At 36.7% G+C, this 22,257-nt stretch overlaps 1 protein-coding gene across 1 annotated transcript in view; it reads right to left on the bottom strand.

The window, feature by feature from the left end:
- LOC122810763 (cAMP-specific 3',5'-cyclic phosphodiesterase 4B-like) overlaps positions 1–22,257 on the bottom strand; it is a 699,070-nt gene that overhangs the window by 33,350 nt on the left and 643,463 nt on the right. The window contains exon 2 of the mRNA XM_044082324.1: positions 1,198–1,436. Coding sequence (XP_043938259.1) covers positions 1,198–1,436 — 239 coding nt within the window. The remainder of the gene's footprint in view (positions 1–1,197; positions 1,437–22,257) is intronic.

Below are 22,257 nucleotides of genomic sequence, written 5' to 3' on the forward strand. Positions count from 1 at the left end.
ACCAGCACATATTTTAGTCTTTTACCCTTTTCTTTTGGACAGGTACATGTATATTATGCAGATTTGTTCTACTTTGAAAGTTTGCACAACCTGGTCACAGTTATTTTGTGTGCACGTTGTATCTGGCATTCTTATGGTAGACCTATATTAGTTTGTGGACCCTAGCATCTGAGCAAGGTAGCATTGGAAAAGAAGTATCCACTAAAAGAAGCTATTGCTTCTTATGTAACACTGTGACCTAACAGGGAACTAAGAACAGATTTCTTCATTAGAAGCTGCATTTCAATAGTGTTTCATTTTATTTTTACTTGGTACTAAAGAAACAGTAAAACCTTCATTATACATCTCACAATGAGCTCAGCTTTTCATTTTTGCTGATTTTTCCGACACCATTTTATGCCCACTCATGGCATTTGTTCCAGTCCATTACTTTCTTTAGAATGACCCCCCCCACCCCTCACCAAGGCAGCTATTTTACTGTAAATAACTTAGTGTGAACATGTTTACTTTTCACCCTGTAATATTCAAGTTTTCCAAAGCGCAGTCTGTAAGATACACTGGTAAAGAAGCTGTTTTAACAATACAATGAACCTTCAGTCAGTTTACTCATATCTATGGGTCTGAAGTAACACCATTTCATTCCATGAGAAGTTGTGCTAAGACACTGCAGTACATTTACTCAGGCATAAATGCTTTTCTACTCTCTATAGTTAAATGAGTCATCTTAATTTTGAAGAATGACTTAGAAACAGTTGGTATTGCATGACAATTCTTTGATATATCTTTGGTTCATACACGATACATGTTATCTATACTTCCTGCTGTTGTAACATTTTTAGACATCAGTTTAGAAAATAAACTCTAGAGTAATGTCTTAGATGTGCAGCCAGATTCAAAAGGCAAACACCAAATAATTTATTTCCTTTTGACAGCTAATGCAATTTGTTTGATTTGAATGACAACCGTACACAGCAGAATAAATTGTGTCCATAGGAGTGAACCCCCTGCTGAATTAAATTATTAATTCACAGCACCTGCATATTGTATAATCAGAAAATGAGCTACAGAACCGTTCTTGTATTTTACTGAATGTTCCATTAGAAAAGGAAAAACAAATACATCTTTTGGATCAAAACAATATAGAGCATATCTAAAAGGAAATGTCTTGAACATGTTCCTTAATATCTACTTTCCTACCTGTCGGGTTCTGCATGAGTGATTGCAATCCGAGGAGGAATACGTAGTGGAAGTGTAGTTGGTCTCTGCTGGAAATTGTCACATTCTGGTGACCTGGACCTATCCCTTGTTCTCCACTGTGGGACCTGGAGGTTCCCAGAGAGTCGACGTCTCCCTCGACGTAGCTCAGCTCCGAGTGTGCTGCCAGACGTATAAGATCTGCTGTATCTCCCAGAAGGATCTGGGGAATCTTTTCCCTTCTGGAAAATAAATAATGAGATATGGGATTAGGGACTTATACCAGATGCATGCTGTGCTGAATCTAACATTAACAATAGAAAATGGGCAAGGGATAACCACATCAGTTATAGACTGGAAAGAAGGGCAGATCAAGTGGCCTGATGCCACAACCACCATGATAATTACTATTTATTTACCCATTTTTTTAGCTAGGTGAGCACACTAACCATTGCGGGTCAAGAATCTTGAGGTTAAAATACAACATGCATTGTCAGACATGACGCAATGAATATAGCTTGTCACATTAAAAATATAAAGAGCAATGTATATCAGGTGTTGCAAGGACATTACATACTAGGAGCAGTACAAAAAACCTAAAGGAGTACATTTCATCCCAAATGAAAAATGTCCCATTCCTTTAAGTGGTGTGTTTAATCTGAGGGTTTTTGGGGTGAATGACATCTCTAAGCCCAAAGACGAGCAGACAGCACCTTTAAAAGTCAATAAATATAAGACAACCTGTGGTTTATCAAAACAGTCCTAGATGAGGCAGTCCAAAAAAATTTGCCATGACACTGACATTACTGTAACAGCACAGGCATTGGCTGGAGTTTTTTTTAATTCTTTTATTGAGTTTCTATTAAAATAAAAAGTAAAAACAGTCTGCATCCTCAAATTCAAGATGCAAACCTTCTATTAAAAAGGAAAATGTCAGTTACATCTTCTTTATAAATGCAGTGGCAGATAGTTATTTTCAGAAAAATAATACTCTCATCAGCCAAGTAGTGGTCAAAAATCTACCAGGCATTTTATTATCAGGATCTAATGCATAGTGTTCGATTCTTTTCCTTGGTAATTTCAGAAGTTTATTATGGGTCACAAGCAAGTAATTATATAGTGGTATGAAACTGCAGGAGCACTAAAACAGCAAAACGTATAAAACCTAAATTTTCTTATTAAATTGACCTTTGACAAACTGGTAGGTCTTGCTTTTGGCGATAACACAAGTCCATCTTCAGACATCAGGAATCAAATCCAGTAACAATCAATGTAAACAAAAACTAGCCACATGACCATTATACCTAGAATCATGAAACCCTAACTACAATCTTAATATCTATTATTTGCAGACCTTTATATGCAAACTGTATATATATATATATATATATATATATATATATGGGTCCCCTTCAAAACATCTAAAACCCAAAGCATCTAATTTCACAACATTGAGACCAGAACATCTAAAACCCATAACACTGAATTTCATAACATCTAACAGTATAAATCACATGAAAATAACATCCCCTCCACATATAACGACATATAATGACACCAAACTACCAAACACTTTTTACTACGTTTTTGCAGGGGGGCTTGCTACAGTGGGATTAGAAAATTAACTTTTTCCCACTGTAGTGCGATCTTCGAGTTGGTATATTTAATTTACAGGGGGTGTGGGGGGAGCAGGGGTGCTTGCCCCCTGAAGAAATGTAGTAAAAGTGTGTTTGGTAGTTTGGTGTCATTATATATGGAGAGGATGTTATTTTCTTGTGATTTGTAGTGTTAGATGTTATGAAATTTGATGTTATGGGTTTTAGATGTTCTGGTCTCAATGTTATGAAATTATAGGTTCATATGTTCATAGATTGAAACTAGGTTAACTGCCCTTGCGAGCCATTTTAAGCCTAGCCAATTATCCCTTGTGAGATTCAAACCCTGCACCTTGTGTTTGTAAGGCAAACACCTTAACCATTAGGCCACTCTCAAAACCACAATAGATGTTATGGGTTTTAGATGTCTCAGAGTAGACCTCTATATATATATATATATATATATATATATATATATATATATATATATATATATATATATATATATATATATATATATATACACATATATAAAATCATTTTACTCTCTGCATAACAATTTAGCACTAATTTATTAATTTATTCAGGCATCAAATATCAGTAACAGAATAATCAATATGAACAAGAACTTATTCACAAGTGCAATGCATAAACATGTTTATTCCAACAGTGAGCGGTTTTCCCAGCCCCATCCTTTTTATAGACCCACAGAGGAACTTCCAGTCTAGTAAATCAAAGGTCTTATGTTTATCAAAAAACCCAATTCCTGCTGTTTGTTTGCTTGCTTGCTTTGGTTCACTACTAAAAAGTTCAGTAACTAGTTATCTTTTGGTGCAACTTGTCCAGTCCATTTCATAGCATTTACCAGTATTTTATTATCAGTATTTAGCAGACATATAGGTCTGAAATCATCCGGACTGGGCATCTTCCTTTTGGATGTTGGTAAGAATATTACTCTTGCATGTTGCAGATGGATGGTGGCAGTTCTTGAGTGATCAGCATTGAGTTATATAAGGTATTCAAAGCCTTCCTTATTTCTGCCCCACCCATTTACAAAACTTAGAGGGAAAACATTTTGGCCCAAGGACATCCCTGTTTTACTTTACTTTATTAATGCTCCTACATGCTTTTCTTCAACTGGGTCATTAACCTCTGCCTGTGCCTTTGTGGAATTAGCTGTTCATTTCTCTGTCCTCTTTCATGGCATAAATATTTACGAAGTGTTCCCTGGGTGTACCTCTTATCTGCCCTGGGTCAGTCACCTTTTTTCCTTTTCTCTTTTAACTCCAAAATATATAACTCTCTTTGCCTTTCTTTAAGGAACCATGCAATATACTTATGTTTTTCTCTTCCCATTTATCCTCCAAAACTCAGCATTATTCAGCAATTCAGTTTCTGATTGCAAAAGAGCAAGCCTTTCACACTGGCATTTAAATAAATTATTTCATAACTGAGTCTGTCCTGTTTAATATTACTATTTGTCATCTGTTCCTAGATCTTCTTTACCTTATCTTTCTTACTACAAATTATACATTCCAGTTTCGTCCTATAACTATCTTCCTCAGCTATAATTCTGGAACTTATTGCAGCTTTGATGCAATACCACCACTCAATGCCCAACCCCACAATTTCTGTTATGTTGCCTTGTGTTATTTATTTAACTATTGTCGACAACCTATCTCCTCTGCCTGAGGTTTTCTACTTATAATAACCCCATCCTCTTAAATTAATGTGTCTGATGGTACTTGAGATGATTGTTGTTGGTATAATTGGTGTGGGGTCTGACATAATTGTCACAGATTTCACAGTCCACGACTTTTGGAAAGTCATGAATAATGTAGCCAGTGCCCCTGAAGTCCTTCATCCGTAGGAAATATACACTCCAGTTAGGATCCCATGGAAATGCCTCCAAACATCCACCCGTTCATTACTATCTACCCTTCTGCTTGGATATTGCCTATCTTTTATTTCACTAATCCTTTCTCCCCATAGGCTTTGTCTACTGCAGCACTGAAGTTCCCCCAACCCTTGTGTATAACAGGAATGATTACATTCCAAATCTGAAAAATGTCCTGAAAAAGGATAAGTCATCTGTATTAAGGGCATAAATTGCTCCTGCTGCATGTATCTGCCCAAATAATTTGTCTGCATTTCTTCAATGTGAAGTCTAAGCATGTTTCTGAAGTGCATTTTCTACTTTGCACATTCTCTACGATCACTGTGTAAGCCTAAGTAACAGGTTGTGGTATGCCCAAAACCCACATCTGTCAGTCTCCAGTATTATGTCCTGACAAACAGGAGAAACAATGACCTATGTACCATGGAGATTTATTTATTTATTCATTCATTCATTCATTTGTTTATTTAAGCTAGTAGCCTCATTTCAAGGGAGACCCAAGGTGGTATTTATGCTGAGTAAATTTGGTCAGGGTATTGGGGAATTTCCTCCACTTTTTGGAACTGCTAGATGGCGCTGGATGACTCCTACAGAAGAAAGAAAGAGGCCTAAGATAAACAACAGCAGCTGCATGTAGAAGGAGAGAAAAGCTATGGAGAGTTCGGAGGTGGAAAGTGGGAATATGTAGAAAGATTTACTTTATATGGAGCTACAGAATGTAAACCTAGATTCTTGTATGGTGGATGTTACAAACGAGCAGCACTTAGCTGTCTCCTTGGAGAAAGAAGTAACTGAGTCTGTGGAACAGAGCAGATTACAGAACTGGTGTGTCAGGAGGGCTTTCAGGGAAAGTAATTTTAAAAATATTCGAGCAGGATCATATTTCTCAACTATACAGATTTTCGCAGAATGCCTGATTTTTTGCCTCATATTTTTGGTCCATTTTTCATAAAATTGTGGTTTTCTGATAAATTAGTGGCAAATCATTAAAGATTGAAATTAAAAAATAATGACAGACATTTGAGTTTCAGACCTCATACCATTCAGAAAATCCATGCTAATGTAAAACATTTCATTCTTTAAATTTTTAAGTTTGTAAGAGAAATATTTAAAAATTGTCTCTATTTTTGGGCCTTTGTCCCACTTTTACTTATGGTTTTGTCCAGATGTCTTGCTCTAAGAGGTTGAGAGGTATGAGGGTGATCCAGTTGGCAGTTTTGTTTTTACATGGGGTGAAATGACTTTCTTAACTTTTTTGGAAGTACAGAGACTGTGTAAAAGGAACCAGGTGAAGTGGCAGTAGAGAATGCAGCAGTAAAAATGCATTCGGCAGTGACAGAAAGTAATAGACAAAAGTAGCAACAAACTAAGAAGGGATCTGTTTTAGTGACAGCAGATAATGAAGTTACCAAAAAATATGCAGCAGTGACAGCAAGCAAGTAAGGAAAGCAGCAACAAAGTGTAAGTAAAACTGTTTTTAAAAAGAATAGAATACCAACTGTGGGAATAAGAACAAAAAATGACACTAAACAGATTTTATCTATGGGACAATTTGGTAACTGTTCTAGGTTTGATAGCTCAAGAAATTTTGTCTTTTATATGCATTAGGAAAGAGACTGTTACTTCACATTTGAAACTGAAAGACTGATGATAAACATTTTGGAATTGTGCAAAAAAAAGACATTTGTCCATAGATCAGTTATTTGTTTTCTGCTAGAAGCTTAAATGTTAAAAAAATGTTACTTTGCAGTTTAGAACTGATGAACTTGAAGAAGCCAATGTTAAAACAATGCATGCAAGATTTGTGTGAAGCTGTTGATAATAGTGTGAATGTTAGAGATGAAATAAAGTTATGGAATCGAGGTTGGAGGTTAGAAATTGTATTGAAATGTGAAAAAAAACATGGTGAAACACTTGGCAAGTGTTATTTTTGTGACTGATCAAAGGGGAACATTAAGAAATGCAGGTCAAATTAAATTGTTTCTTTTGTAGAGACTTTTCTTGTTTAATTAATGATTGTGACAAAGTACAATGTCACCATGTGGGGAGAAAGGACATACAGCAAGAAGATGTGTGCCTGAATGCAGGTTGTGTTAAAAAATTGGCAATTTTGATGGACTGTTAAACAGTAAACACTGAAAAAGAAAGGGAAGGGAAGAAAACATTCTTGAATAATGACAACAAGAGGCTGAGGGAGAGTGAAAACATGCCCAAGGAAGGTCAGCAGGCTGGGGAGAGGGAGAAATAGGTAAGAACAAAATTCTAGAAAATAAGAAAAAATGTGGAGGAGAAAATGAAAGACAGTGCATGCAGGAAGAGAGTTCAGGATGAACAACGGATACTAATAATTTTTTGAAGATCTAACCAGTGAAAAATCTGACTTTGAGGAGAAGGAGTATAAACCCAGCAAAAAATATATTAATTTGGGGAGAGATTAAAACTAAGAAAAAGAAAATTTTAAAGTATTTTCCTTAAACTTAAAAAGAAGGAAAACCAACAACTTTAATGTACTTTCAGTAAATTTGGATAGTCTTATTAAAACCGTAAGGAGGATAGGGATACTGGAATGGTGTGCTAAATGTGATGCAAATGTTATCGGTAAGATTTCTGACAAGAAAAACTGCAAGCAGAAAAATTGTGGGGAGGAAATATAATATGGAACTAAGGAAGTGAACATTGTTCTGGAGTAGTTGTCTTGTGTAACAAAACAGTGAAAATACTAGATGTAACATTAGTAAGGATGCAAAGGTTAACTGCTGAGGATGTCAGGTGGAGAGAACATTTATAGAATTATAGCATTATATACATATATAACTAGCAAGGAAAGAGAAAATCTGTTTCATCAAATTTTAGACTATATGCTGGTTATCATGAACATTACACGTGCTGGGTCCTTAAATTATAATTTAAGGGGCAAATGCAAAAAAGAAAGGGAAAGATCTTAAACAACACAGAAAGTGATAAAACGTAAGTTAGCTATGTGGAACTAAAGTCACTTACCTACATAAGGGGGGCACTTGGAAATTGATTATTTTATATTATTGGAAGACTTGGGTAGCAGATGGTAATACAGCTGTAATAAGTTTTTCAGGTCATTTAGCAATATGGATGGAGGTGATGAAACAAAGCATAAAAATATTAAAATAAGAAAGGGAATAAAAGAATAAATGAAAAATTATTGGATAAAACTGGAGAGCGGGAAGCATTGCTGTTGTGGAAGGATCATATAACCATGAAGTACTTCTGTTAAAAAACTGGTCTGAATGGTGGATTAAATTTAAAAATAAGTATAAAAAGTTTTTTTCTCAATGGTGGGAGGATGTAAGAAAGTAAGAAAAAGTGAAGTATGGGGAAATGTATAAAAAATGTACTAGAGAATTCATAGAATAATACAAGAGAGTATTATGATATGGAAAAAGAAATATATAAAGGGAATCAAGAAAACAATAAGGCATTACTGTTTAGGCAGAGTTATTTACAAAGGAGAAGGGTGGAGGCATCTGCATACTTGAGTAAAATTGTAAAGGAGAATATCAATACAGCGAGGCAGATGAGAAATGTAACAGGAGAGAGAAAAAGAACACAACAGGAAATTATGAGTATTGTAGTAGGGCATGTGGGAAATAAGTGAGAATGGAAAGTAAAAAAATCCAGAACAAGTTAAGGAAGAATTTGAAAAATAATATACTTTTAATGAATTTGATGAAGTACTTAGGAAAGTAAATGTTGATTCAGTATCAGGCCCAGATGGTGTAGAGTATGGAATGTATAAGAAATTAATGGATTGGCTAAGACAGTATGTTGTAGAGAGAAAAAAAAATTTTTCTACATATGAACAGCAGAAATAATTGCAGGTCTAATTATGAAGATGGGATATGTAGAAATTAATGAAAAATACATTACTGTGAATGCTATGCATCATTTTTGTGGCACAGAGTAAATTAACCTGCTTATCACTCATATGTTCAAAGTTCTTTTAAACTAAGTCCTTTTCTATATCATTATCATCTTTCAGTACATGGAATATGGAATAATCAGGACTGCAGAATATGCAAGGTGAACATAGCCTCTATATATTTTTAGTGGCTACTACAAAATATAGAGGCTAAATGAACAGAAATCTAAGAAATCTGATAAGATGCATCCAAGGGTATTTTAATTATTATCAGAGAAGCTTGCTGTGTCACTGACAGCTCTCCAAATACAGAATATATGGTGATCACTTAGATGGCAGCAAATGTTTCCACCCTGATTAAAGATAAAAACAAGTGTGGCATGATGGGTAATTACGCAATCTGTGAGTGTGATCTCTCATATGAGGGACTCTAGAAATATAAAAAGTTAAAAGCTGATAAAATTAATGTATGAGGAAGGGGGGTATTAAATCATCAATAATTAAAATAACCAAGACTCTACCTTATCAGTATGTGGTTAAGGAAGGAAAGTCTATGTGCAATTAACAAATTTATATAAGGAAGAAAAACAGATTTCTAGATGTAGGTCTGTCATTTGACTTAATTTATGTAGTTTTTTTTTTCAAAGTCCACTATGTTAGAACATAACGTTTTGCTCCAGGAATTAAAAGGATGGGAAATAAGAACAATTTTATGTGAAGAGACGACATCTATTAAGACTAAAGAAGCATTCTCAGATTATTACAGAACAGTGAGAATTTTTCTTTACAGAGAGGTTACTAAATTAGTTACAGCTGTTTAGACAACATGCCAGTTCTAACACTGGAAACTGAAGTAACAGCTTGAACATTCTCAGTAGTGTTACAGTCTAAATAATAAATTCACAACCACTGTGGCTTCTGATTATGGAAAAAGTTATCAACGAGAAACATCATTTCTGAAACATTCAGCTCTAGTAGCATTCTGTTCTGTGTCCCAGATTAGCATGAGTTTAGAAGCACTACAAGTAGCTGTGAGGTTTCCATCCACAAGGGTTAGTGGACATCCTCCTTATAACTTGTTTCTAATAGCTGTGAGATAACTGCACTTGAATCCAAGCTTCTACCATGCATCACCTCATGAAGTGGCCAGAGACTCCTCCCACCAATTAAGTACAATGTGAAACATAATGCAAATAATGGATGTAAAACACCTTTCACATCAGCTGGTAGAGCTTGTCCTTAAGATCCCTCTGTCATTTTGGGTTGTAACTTTGGGGAGGGGATGGACTTTCAATAGCAGTACCACACAAGAAAAAAAAACATACTTCCTTAAAGCTTGTTTTACAAATATTTGAAAATGAAATGCCACATTATTTTTGTGACAAAATTTCTTAAAGCAACACTCAAGGAATCCAGGGATAAACATTTGTGGTATAAAAGACAATTTTTAAAATCTCTGATAATGCCCAATATTGCTGTAATACACATCAATAGGTTAGCACTGAAGAAATGATGCTTATGTGAGAGGTAGTGTTCCACATTTTGGAGATGGAAGGATTAGGGTTATATTAGGCAGTAAGTGGAAGAAAGCAAATGGTGCACTGAGGCTGATCACACTAAAGGGATTATTACTGTGACCTAGTGGGGCTGGGAACAGAGATTAATGTCTTAAAGCACCAAGGTAAAGTTTATTACTACAATGTGATGTTACTTCACTTTTTCTGGCAGCAAACGAGATAGGACTGTAAACAGTAGTAAGAATACCCATACCTGCAGTGCAATACATTTGCAATTATTTATTTTTATGTAATTTTTATGATAATGGATTTTGGGGTGGGGTACAGCAAGTGAAAATACATTACTGTGAATGCTATGCTTCTCATTTTCTTCACAATTAAACATCAGAAGTACACAGAATGTTGGCATCATTTTTGTGGCAGAGTGAAAATTAACCTACTTATCACTCATATGTTCAAAGTTCTTTTAAACTAAGTCCTTTTCTATATCATTATCATCTTTCAGTAATACATTTTAACTTGGAGTTTTACGACCCTAACCTCTCAACCCTGCCCTACCAAATCACAACAATAATCCTTTTAATGCGATCAGCCTCAGTGTATGATTTGCTTTCTTCCACTGACTGCCTTCATGTATCCATTTTTTTTACCTATTAGTCCCCTATGTGTAAGGTACATAGATACATAGTAGTATTGTATGAGGAAGTCTTGTGTGGCACAGAAATACGTAAGAGTGGTACAGGATATGTACAAAGGCAGTGGGACAGTGGTGTGGTCTGCGGTAGGAGTGACGGATGTGTTCAAGGTGAAGGTGGGATTACATCAAGAATAAGCACTGAGCCTTTTCTTATTTGCAATGGTGATGGACAGGTTGACAGACCAGATCAGACAGGAGTCCCCATGGACTATGATGTTTGCGGATGATATTATGATTTGTAGTGAGAGTAGGGAATAGGTTGAGGAGATCCTGAAGAGGTGGAGATATGCTCAAGAGAGGAATGAAGGTTAGCAGGACTAAGTTAGAATATATGTGCATGAATAAGAGTGAGGACAGAGTAATGGTGAAGATGCAGGGAGAAGAGCTAGCAAAGGTGGATGAGTTTAAATACTTGGGATCAACAGTTTAGAATAATGGTGAGTGTGGAAGAGAGGCGAAGAAGAGAGTGCAAGCAAGGTGGAGTGGGTGGAAAAGAGTGTGAAGAGTGATTTGTGACAGACGCATACCAGTAAAAGTGAAAGGGAAGGTCTAAAAGATAGTAGTGAGACCAGCTATGTTATATGGGTTGGAGACGGGGGCACTGACAAAAAGAAAGGAGACAAAGCTGGAGGTGGCAGAGTTAAAGATGTTAAGATTTGCATTGGGTGTGATGAGGATGGACAGGATTAGAAATGAGGGGTTTATATTATTATCTCAAAGTTACGGAACATCGGATACAATATGGTCGACACCATATTATTGAAGTTCCGTAACTTCAAAAATAAAAAAAAAATTGAAACATCAAATACTTACCCTGACAGGTTTAAGCAGGGGGGCAAGTCTCCCTACATCCCCCACACCCCCACCCCTGCTACTTAAATATACCAACTCCGAGATTGCGCTACAGTGCAGGAAAGGGAAATCTTCCCTTTCTGCGCCAAACTCCGTTAAAGTGCAATCTCAGAGTTGGCATATTTAAGTAGCAGGGGGTGTGGGGGGTTGCAGGAATGCTTGCCTCCCTGCCTAAACACCCTTTACTTGTTGTTTTTTTTTCAGGGTCTAGTAGAATTTCGATGGTTTAATGTTTCAATCACTAAAGTTCGATCTTTAGTGATTCGAAGCATTAAACTTTCGAGATTCTAATATATACCCAGACAGGATTAGAAATGAGTATATTGGAAGGTAAGCTCAGGTTGGACAGTTTGGATACAAAGCCAGAGATGCAATATTACATTGGTTTGGACATGTTCTGAGGAGGAATGATGGATATATTGGCAGAAGGATGCTAAGGATGGAGCTGCCAAGTAGGAGAAAGATGAAGGCCTATGATAAGGTTAATGGATGTGGTGAGAGAGGGCATGCAGGTGGTTGGTGTGACAGAGCCAGATGCAGAGGCAGGGAAAAAATGGAAACAGATGACCCAGTGTGGTGACCCTTAATTGGAGCAGCTGAAAGAAAAATAAGTCTCCTATATATAAGGTCTCTTGTTTACTGTGATAGTTTGGCACTACCTCTGATCTAGAATGCCATGAAATAAAACTAGGTATTGTAATTACATTAGTAAGCCTACATTTCTGTGTAACTAGACATCTCTACCATGCCCATCAAACATATTATTTCAAAATTTACTGCAGACTCCAATCTGCCAACAACCCAGATAGACCTAATTTCAAAGCAATTTCTGACACTCTGATAGACCTCATTATAAGTTCCCACCCTTCAAACATCTCCTGTGTCATCACTGACCATCCCAACTTTAGCATCCACTACCCTATACCCTTTAACAGTCAATATCTGACAATCAGATAGCCATCAAAATATCTAGGACAGAATTCAAGCTCTCCAACTACTTCCCCATAAACTCCAGACTCTTAAAGCACAATAAAACTGAATGGCTCACCAAAGAGCTGTAAATAGGAATGCAGCTCTAAGATGAAGCCTGGGAAACTTGGAAAAAAGATCCCTCATTTTCTAGGAGAGAACAGTACATCACTTTGCAAACTAACACCAAACAAGCAGGCCACATGCACAAAGCCAACTACCACACATCAAAATAAACCACACTCCTACATTGTCTAAAACAATTCTGGTACTACGTTTATAACATCCATGGTAGCCCCACCTAAAGAAATTTATTCACAAGGCCATAATACCTGCTAAACTGTCAACCTCTATACTTCTGACTTCCTAAAGACTTATTAAACCTCCCCTATGCACCTGTGTGCACCCCCCCACACACACTAATCCCTCGACACCTAACACTAACTAAGCTCGTCCAAATGAATACCTCTGTCTTTACCAAAATCACCAAAAACCAAATTATTTTTCTCATAATCTGGAAGTCAGCCTTTGTTAGACTGGTACCTAAAGACACAAAACCTACCTCAACCAGACATTTCCCTACTACCCACCCTGACAAAAATTGTAAAAAAATGAGTTATAACCAACTTAATACATATTGAGAAAAACAGTTTACCTTTACAGGTTCGAAGGACAAATCTTTGAACCTGCTGCCACAAACTGTAAACCACGAAATTCCAAAATTGCAAAAATCAAAGCGCCGAATTATGAAATGTTGCCCCTTTTTGACCCATGGTAGCACTTGTTTCAGTGGTAGTGCATTTGGAAGTGTCAAAATTTGATTATTTTACTACATTTTGGGAATTTGGCGTTACGAAATTTGTGTATCTGGTTCACGGATGTGCATGTATGACCACTTGACTTTCAAATATGTAAAGGTAAACAGAGAAAAACACTACCTTGCTCTTTGACAAACAACATGGTTTCTGGGCAGGACGAGATACATTAACTGTACTCATGACACTAACTGATAGCATACCCACCAACATTGTCAAAAGAAATCTTACTGGGGCTATCTCCAAGTATTTACCCTGTGCCTTTGAAATGGTGGACCTTGCGCTATTACTAACCGACCTTATAGACATTGCCATCAGGCCTGAAACCACAGAATGGTTTAAAGGCTTCATGATTAACAATGATTATTTCACTGAACACCATTTACAGTTAAAATTGGCACTTCCTTGTCAGAAACTGCCTACACTCACTCATGTTTGCCACAGGGGTTCATTTTGGCCCCTATTCTGTTCTCCGTTTTTTTATAAACAAACAACCCCTTGACTTACCTCACTTTCAGCTTCTGTTCTATACAGATGATATGGTTATACAGAGATCTAACCGAGTACTTCAAATCATCCAAACACAACTATAAACTGACCTTCTTGAACATAACATTTGGCTCAGCACCAAAACGCTTCTCTTCAGCCCTACAAAACATGTCTATGATATTTGGTACTAAGAAAAGATTTACCAAAAGCCCCAAATCTCTCAGCCTCATGAAACAACACAACAACCTTATTGAAACAATCCATTAATATAGATATCCTGGCCTTTGGCTTGACCAACCTCGGCTTTCACGTGCACATTCAAAAACCTAGGGATAAAATCAACTGCCTCCTTTTTTGTGCTCACATGAAATCTCAATCTGTTCTCACCAGCCAGGGCTGCCATAGGGAAGCGTGTCCTACTCACACAACTTGAATGTGGCCTACCCTTATTTACTACCTCCTCTAACAAAAATACTCTACAGACATTGAATAAAATATGCCATTTCAGTACCCAATCTCCAGTGAACATCATTACCTTCCTCTGTCCAAGGCAAAGCGGCTCCCAGTACAAGCCAGATCCAACCTACTTCCAGGGTCGCTACATTTCAGATGACTCCATTGAGGCATCCCATTCTCCCTTGCAATGAAACCTATTACAACAATCCCCAACCTACAATCTTAGAAGTCAGGATACATTTGACCATAGTCTACAAACTTCCCTCAGCAACACTACACAGCTCCAACTATAGCTTTTCTGTTCTTGCACCCAAACTATGGCAGTCTTTTCCTGATTCTGTACTGTGATTAAAAACTTCTCTAAGTTCAGGACCTAGTTCAAATGATATCTTTCTGAACAATACACATGCAAATGCTAGCACGCGGACATCACACAACTTCAGGAATCTATGTTATGTGAAGACTACCATGGTGTGATACCTCTATTTTTCCCAGTTGTAATTATATTCTCTGTTTTGGTGCCACTATTTAACTATTGTCACATTCTTTGAAACTGTAGTTACAGTTTACAATAACCCACGCTAAACCTGCTGCTTCATTAATTTCTTGTGCACCTCTAAGACCTACACCTTTTATTTTACCTGCACACCTCTATACTTGTAAACAATGTGCATAGTATCTGTCCTTGGGAATTACCTTATTTTTTATTGCCTTGTTTTTACTGATTATGCTTGAATAATTTTTGGTTATATTTGACGTATCATATGTCCTATGTGATTTTTGTACAGATGAAAGTGCATACTTTATAATTCATAATACATTTTGGAGAATTTTATTTATTTATTTTTTTCATCTCAAAGTTCATCTTCACCTTTCAACCAGTTTATTACTGCATTCTGTTTGGTTTTACTGGCTTTAAGATTCTGGTAATCGTGTTTGTTGTAAGTAAAACATTTTTGTTACAGTTTTGAGTGTAGCCCCAGCAGAGCCTACAAATCGTCAAGCTTTGATTAGTGTTCTATCCCAGTAACAAAAATGAAAATAAAGTAAACAAATGCATGTTTATATGACATTCACTAAATAGTATTCCAAAAATTCTTTTTTTTTTTTTGCTTCTAATTCTGGCTTTTGGATTTTATTATTCTTCTCTGTGATGCCATCTCCATAATTTACCTTTGTTAATTCCTGAAACGATCCTTGTGTTTCTTCTTGTGTATTGTTTTCTATTTCTTTGCATAACTATTCCTACATCTGTGTTTGATTTGATTTCCATTCTATACTTAACATTCTCATTGTTTCTGACCATTATTAGCATTTTTGTATGGTTCATTGTTTTCCTTTTAAGTATTTGTTTTTCTAGTTACTTGCATCTTCCTTTTATGGTCTTGTACTGTGTATGGTTTATGACCCCTTTTTCCTGTTTGGAACCATCTTTCTAAGTAGATGATTGTTTATCTTGGATTATAGTTTCGTAATATGTAGCATCCTCTGCATATGTTTTCCTGTAAATTTTTCCACTAAAATAATTTACACTGTGTGGTTTTCTGTAATGTACCACTGTATGTTAAATTCTGTATTAGTTCCATTTCTGCAATTTTGGTTGGAATGTTAAAGCATCCGCTAACCTTTCTTTAATCTGTTATTAAGGATATTTGTCTCTCATTTATGATTTTCTATGCATAACTAAGAAAGTGGAAGAAACATTACTTAATTTACCTTTTAAAATAAAAAAAAATTAACAGTTTCCCCATCAGACTGGTGATATTTGATCTTAGTATGAACAGTGTTTATTTTTATGTACTGCTAGTAATGTTATTATGAAAAGAAGACACAAAGAACAAACAATGCTAACAATGACATAAAGAAGTGACAATGGCTTTCACAGATAATAGAAAAATAACTTTAAGGAAAACATACTTAACTGAGTGATAGACTCTGGATTCCTAGCCAAGTAGCTTTGCTGCACTGACCTTCCACCTTGTCCACTGGATATAAAGCATCATGTTACCCCCTCCTAACTGCATCATATCACTAAATCTATATGCTGGGTAGTAATCCTTAGTTTGTGTTTGGCAGGTTGATTGGTTTTATGTACTGCTTTTGCTCAACAGAAGTATCCCAGGTAAACCAGGCTGGGTAACTGGACACCAGGCAGCCAACTGTATACTTACCTAGGGCTTGTGGGCATAATGGTGAGCATACACTGGCTAATAAATGCATACGTACCTCTCCTGCTGATCGTATGTGTCACTGTCATAGGCTAGAATAAGTCAGGTAACTTTTCACCTGGGATTTTCTGCGCATTTTGAAGGAATTGCTTGCTTTCACCTCCCTTTCTTTACACCTGAATATAATGAATTTGGTTCTGGCTTTCCTAATGCTTGTTGGACGTGATGACAGTGAAATGTGGAATTCAGGACATATAGGTGGAACTTGTTCTAACTCATATTTGTTAAAGGACATGTTAGTAAAATTAATGAGCACATCATGGAAAAAGATTTAATTATTTCTATACATTTATCTAGAATGTCAGTTTCTGATGTCATTCCCTCATTAAAAAAGATTTATGCATTAGAGTTTGCTTGCTTTAACCAGGGGAATGATTGCTAAACATAGTCTATGAAACAATTGCAAGCAAATTTAAGTCTGCAAGCAAAATAAAATTTCACTATGTTTTAAAGGTGCTGATATTATACAAATGTTTGTAAATGCTAGAAACTAATTACTCATTACAGCAAATAAGTATAAAATCCATTCTTTAATATTGTTTTATGATATTAAAAGCATGAAATTAAGAAAGTTAAAAAAATGTCCTTCTTTTACATATTCATATAATTAACTTTGCCTGGCTGAGGTTCCTACTTTCTTCCTTTTCATCTCTGATATCTCTTCAAATCCCTCATATCAGATTTTATTTACACAAACATTAACTAAAATGTGTATAAATAACATCCCAAATAACCTACTATCACTCCTAAACCTTACACTGGGCTAGATTCCAAAAGTGGTCGCTTACACTGAAAGTAGGTCTTTTGGAATCTCGCCCCCGGTGTAAGCCTGTTTATATACAGGTCTTACACTTAAGTAAGTCACTTACACTACGATTAAGTCTTTCGGAAGCATGACAAACGTACACTGGGAGCAACTCTTTTGGAATCTAAACCCATGTCTACGCACCTGCACTGCTCTCATCATCTGCTGCCAGAATGGGTTCACCAGGGGTACCAATATGCATGATGCACATATGTGCCCTTATGTCAACCTGGAAAGGTATAGTAAAGTCCACTGCTCTTTGCCTGCCACATCATGTTTACGGTACCCCTTCTGCACCACCCTTGCCTGAGACCTTCTGTGTCTCATCATCTTCTGCCTGACCTGCCTAAAGTCCTCCTCTTCTTACTGACCATCCATCCATCCAGCCATCCACAACCCCTTTTCCCATTTTGCACATAGGGTCAGGGTGTCACTTCAGCACAGACAATCATCTTGAGCCAAGGTTTGCACCACTGGTTGGCTAGCCCTGCTGTGATATTTCATTCATACCACTCACTTGCGCACACTCTCTCACCTATGGCCAATTTAAAGTGTCGAGTTCACCTACTACATGTCTTTGAAATCTGGGAGGAAATCAGAGCACCTGGAGGAAATCCACATAATTGCAGGGAGGACATGCAGACTCTGCACAGAAGGCACCCCAGCTGAGAATCAAACCAGAAAACCTCTTACTGTGAGGTGACAATGCTAACCACTGCACCACCATGGCCACCCTTTCTTGTCACCCAACTCATTATAAATCCATACATTTGGTTGCCAACCTTATGACCTACTGGCCATTATGAAACTTGATTGTCAGAACCATACCATGGTACTTTTGACTAATCATATACTTATCAATGTAATTTTTGAAGACAGATATTAAGTAACTTTTTCTGGTTCTGACAGGAAGACTGCATTGTGTAATGGCGTTTATCACTTTTTTCTTTTTTTGATATTTATTTATAGGATTGGGTTCTATGGTCTGAAGTTATCTCCCCTACTGACGTACTCCAAGCACAGACTATCAAACAGAACTGGATCGGACATTACCTTACACAAGAAATAGACATTACCAATTAGTACTCTGTAAAAAAGACAACAAATTCGCAGTTCCTAAAGCCTGTACGAGTAGTTCACATTTTTCAAACTTATGACTTTTCTAGTAAGGCATCACTGTACCTTTTCAATTTCTTTCAAATGGGTTGCTTGCAGGTACAAAATGCACTATTGTATTCTGCAGTGGGTCAAATAAGTGAGATATTACGTGGTACAAGGATTTCTCTGGAATGAGAAAACATGCCCTTCAGAGTTAGATGGGCTACAAGATATACTTTTCTGACTTAGAGAGATACATTCGAGTCAAAGTTTTAAGTGTTGTATATTAAAGCTCCTCAAGCTTTAATTATCGTGTAATGTTTAGAATTTGGCTATGTATTTTGCAGTAATATATGCCTTTTTAATACGTCTTAGATGCTGTGTTTATAGAAATTAAAGGCAAGTCCATTATTAGTAGTCTATTAAGCAATCACTGAAAATGTTAGCATCTTTAAACAAGTGTGCTGTCCAAGTTTGTAGTCATCAGCATATCTGGTTATTTACATTATCTAAAGAACATTTCCCACACTTATATCAGAGAGGAATAGTCCAAAAAGAAGTAGACGTGATCTCAGTACAGATTAAGGGACAGAACTAGTAATTGTAACTGGAAGAAATGTAATACCACACCCGGGCTTTTTGTGTCCTGTTACCCAGTGTTTTAACCAGTGAATTATATATGAAATTACATTTAATGCTTTTAATTTGTAAGTTATTTCCTTACATGGAATAGTGCCAAAAGGTTTAGGAAGCTCAAGATAAGAAGTATGTACTCTCAGGCCTTCATCAAGTGCTGTTGTTGCCATTCCAAAGAATGAAATAAGATTAAAAAGGCAAGTTCTCTCATAACAGCTGCTACTGTTATATATTTAACAGAAACAGACCTCCGACATCATTTTGGATAAGACGCATTGCGACCTTCTCCATGATTTTATACAGTCTCATGTGAATTTCCCCCTCTGGGAACTGGTACCACTACAGCCTATAGCCATACGTCAGGACTGTGTCCACATGCACTTTGTTTTAACAAGACTGACAGGGGTTTAGTAAGGTTATCCTTAATTCAATGTACAAAATGACCTGGTATGTCGTTTAGTCCCTTGGACCATAAGTTTTTAATGTAGCATTGCGGGACTTGGCAAAACAGAAATACACTATACTGCAAAATAAATGATTAGATTATAAAAAAAAGTACATCATTAAAGACCTAATGACAATAACTAACAACAGTTTTAACTAGAACTGGTATATATGCATGAAAGTTAGAAAAGAATATGCTGTTCCCTAATACTAAATGTCATGGCTTGTAGTGGTCTGACTCACTGCTAAATATAATGCTGCATTTTGCAGTCTCCAAACAAGCTACTTAAAATTTTGATAAAGTACAATGATTTGTTAGAAATATTAGAGAGCTGGAAAAGTTGAACTATCAGTGTATCAGTAACCCTTCAGGAACTGTCAGTATATTCCATTTCTTATAGATGTCTGAAAGGATTCTGCATGAAAGTTTATATGCGATCCTGGAGGATCGGCATAATGGCCGAGGTGTTTACCTCACAGATACAAGATACAGGCTTTGATTCTTACTTTTCTGGTTCACTAACAGAAAGTTCTAGAATGCCTTCCAGTGTTTCAACTGAATCCAGAGCCATCCAAGCTAAGCTGTTCACCTGATTCTGCACTTGTAATTGCGTATACAGTGATCACTACCGTTTTTGAGCATTTCTAAAGCATTTATTTAATTGTGTGGCAAAAATAATCCTCTCTCTGTCTGTTGGCTCTTCCAAGTTGTTTGCCTCCAAACGCGCCTTAATGTCCCTGATTCTGGCTCAATTTTAGGTCTGTCCCTCTTAATCCCTCTTAAAACTGGTGACTGTTGGAGAAAAGGTGATGAATTGCACTTAAATAATAATTAGAGTTGTACACTTATTTTAGCTCAGGAAATGTAATTCACATTCTGCCAATGACTCAAGTCAATAGTGATACATTTTAAAAGTGTTCCTGTCTCTGATTATTTCTTGATTTGTCCCTGAATCTCTTGAAGTTTTCCTTGACTGGTTGAGAGCTATGCCTCTAACTCTCTTTGCAGAAGGGCAAATTAGCCAGAGACGTAACTGTCTGGTGGAAGTTTGCTGTTTAATCTGCACTTGGGAGCTGCTTTCAGCAGATTCCAGGGTCAAACATCTTGTGACAGAAGGTGTTTTCCTGGGCTGTCTGAGCTGGAAAGCACTGGAGAAAGATCAAAGTGTGGTTGTTTATTGTCTAGAGGCATGGACATCAGTTAACATGCTTTTTTCTCTACTATAAATTAGGCAAGTTGCAAGACTTATTGTTTACTTGCAGAGAATTCTGCAATGCTTGTCCAATGTTTCAATTGCATCTAGGGCAATCCAAGCTAAGATAATATTTTCTTGAATAACTGCACTTGCTTTATACAATGATCATCAATATTTTGAACATTTTTAAAGCATTTATTTAATGTTGTGGCAAAAAATAGTCATTTTTCTGTTTGTTGGCTTTTCCAGTATGTGTGCCTTCAATGTATTTGCAGAAGGGTGATTTAGTCAGGGACTTAGTTGTTTGTTGTTTAAACTACACTTGAGAGCTGTTTTTGCTGTGCCTTTACATTAACTGACTCCAGGGTCAGACATCTTGTTACAGAAGGTGTGACACCCATGTACTGGTCCAGCAATCAAGGAGCCTCAATCCCCACCAGTGAGGGGAATCCACATAGGAGATGATAACAAATACACACACACTTAAGTACAATTTCCCTTAAGAGCACACAGAGATCATAATCAGTCTGGGGCTGGTTTCTCCCTTTCTCTCCAGATCCCAATAAGACTTCCCACTGGCACAGCTATAGGGTCCAGATCTCAGCCTAATGGGCAAGCTAAAACCCCCACCACCCTCTCGGTCCAACCAGTGCTTTGTGTCCCTGCCCAAGTAACTGACACACACACACTTTGAGATAAGAGTTATATACAACCATACAGACACTCCTGTGGAATGTTGGCACAGGTTCTCCGGCTGTGCCCCTTTTACTCAGACTATATGGTAGTACCCCTTGCCACCACCCACTATTTATCGGCTACTCAAAGGCCGTTATGAAAGGGTTTCCAATTATTACTGTGCAATATTGTTATCCGAATAGCAAATGTGACTGAACAGCAAAGCTTATGACTTGGACAGTATCACTATATACATGCAACGTACTCTAGAGCTTAAATTATCTCTACATAAAACAGCCACAGTTGAAAGGTTTAAAATATTTAATAATAAATAATAAAAACACAAGACAATACTTCTTACTACACAGTGTTAGTCAAGAATTCAGACACAGGAAAATGCATAAAATAATTCAGTAGAACAGTTCTGACATCAGTACAGAAAACAACTATCTAATCTTCCTATTTCCTAGCTATTTCTAAAAGAGACACTGAAGTCTAAGATCCTACTTGAACACAGGCAGATACTGGTGAGTTGAATGTTCTCAAGACAAATGCAAAAAATGCTTTGATTCTCTCTCTTTAAATTGATAACACAGTGCTGCTTCACATTACACCATTAACAATTTTCTGTTTTCCCAAGCTAACAGAAACTCGGAGGTTAATAGCCCTTTTGATCTTACAGCTGGTCAAAAAGCCAGAGCAATAAAATAAATTATACATGTAAATTCTAGCCATTAACTCTGGCCTCAAAGCAATAGGAAGAATTCCTTCATTTAGACATCTCTGCTCTGAGTTTTGA

This window comes from Protopterus annectens, chromosome 9.part0 (genome assembly GCF_019279795.1).
Source record: "Protopterus annectens isolate FY-2018-M chromosome 9.part0, PAN1.0, whole genome shotgun sequence".
In the NCBI taxonomy this organism is placed as follows: Eukaryota; Metazoa; Chordata; order Ceratodontiformes; family Protopteridae; genus Protopterus; species Protopterus annectens.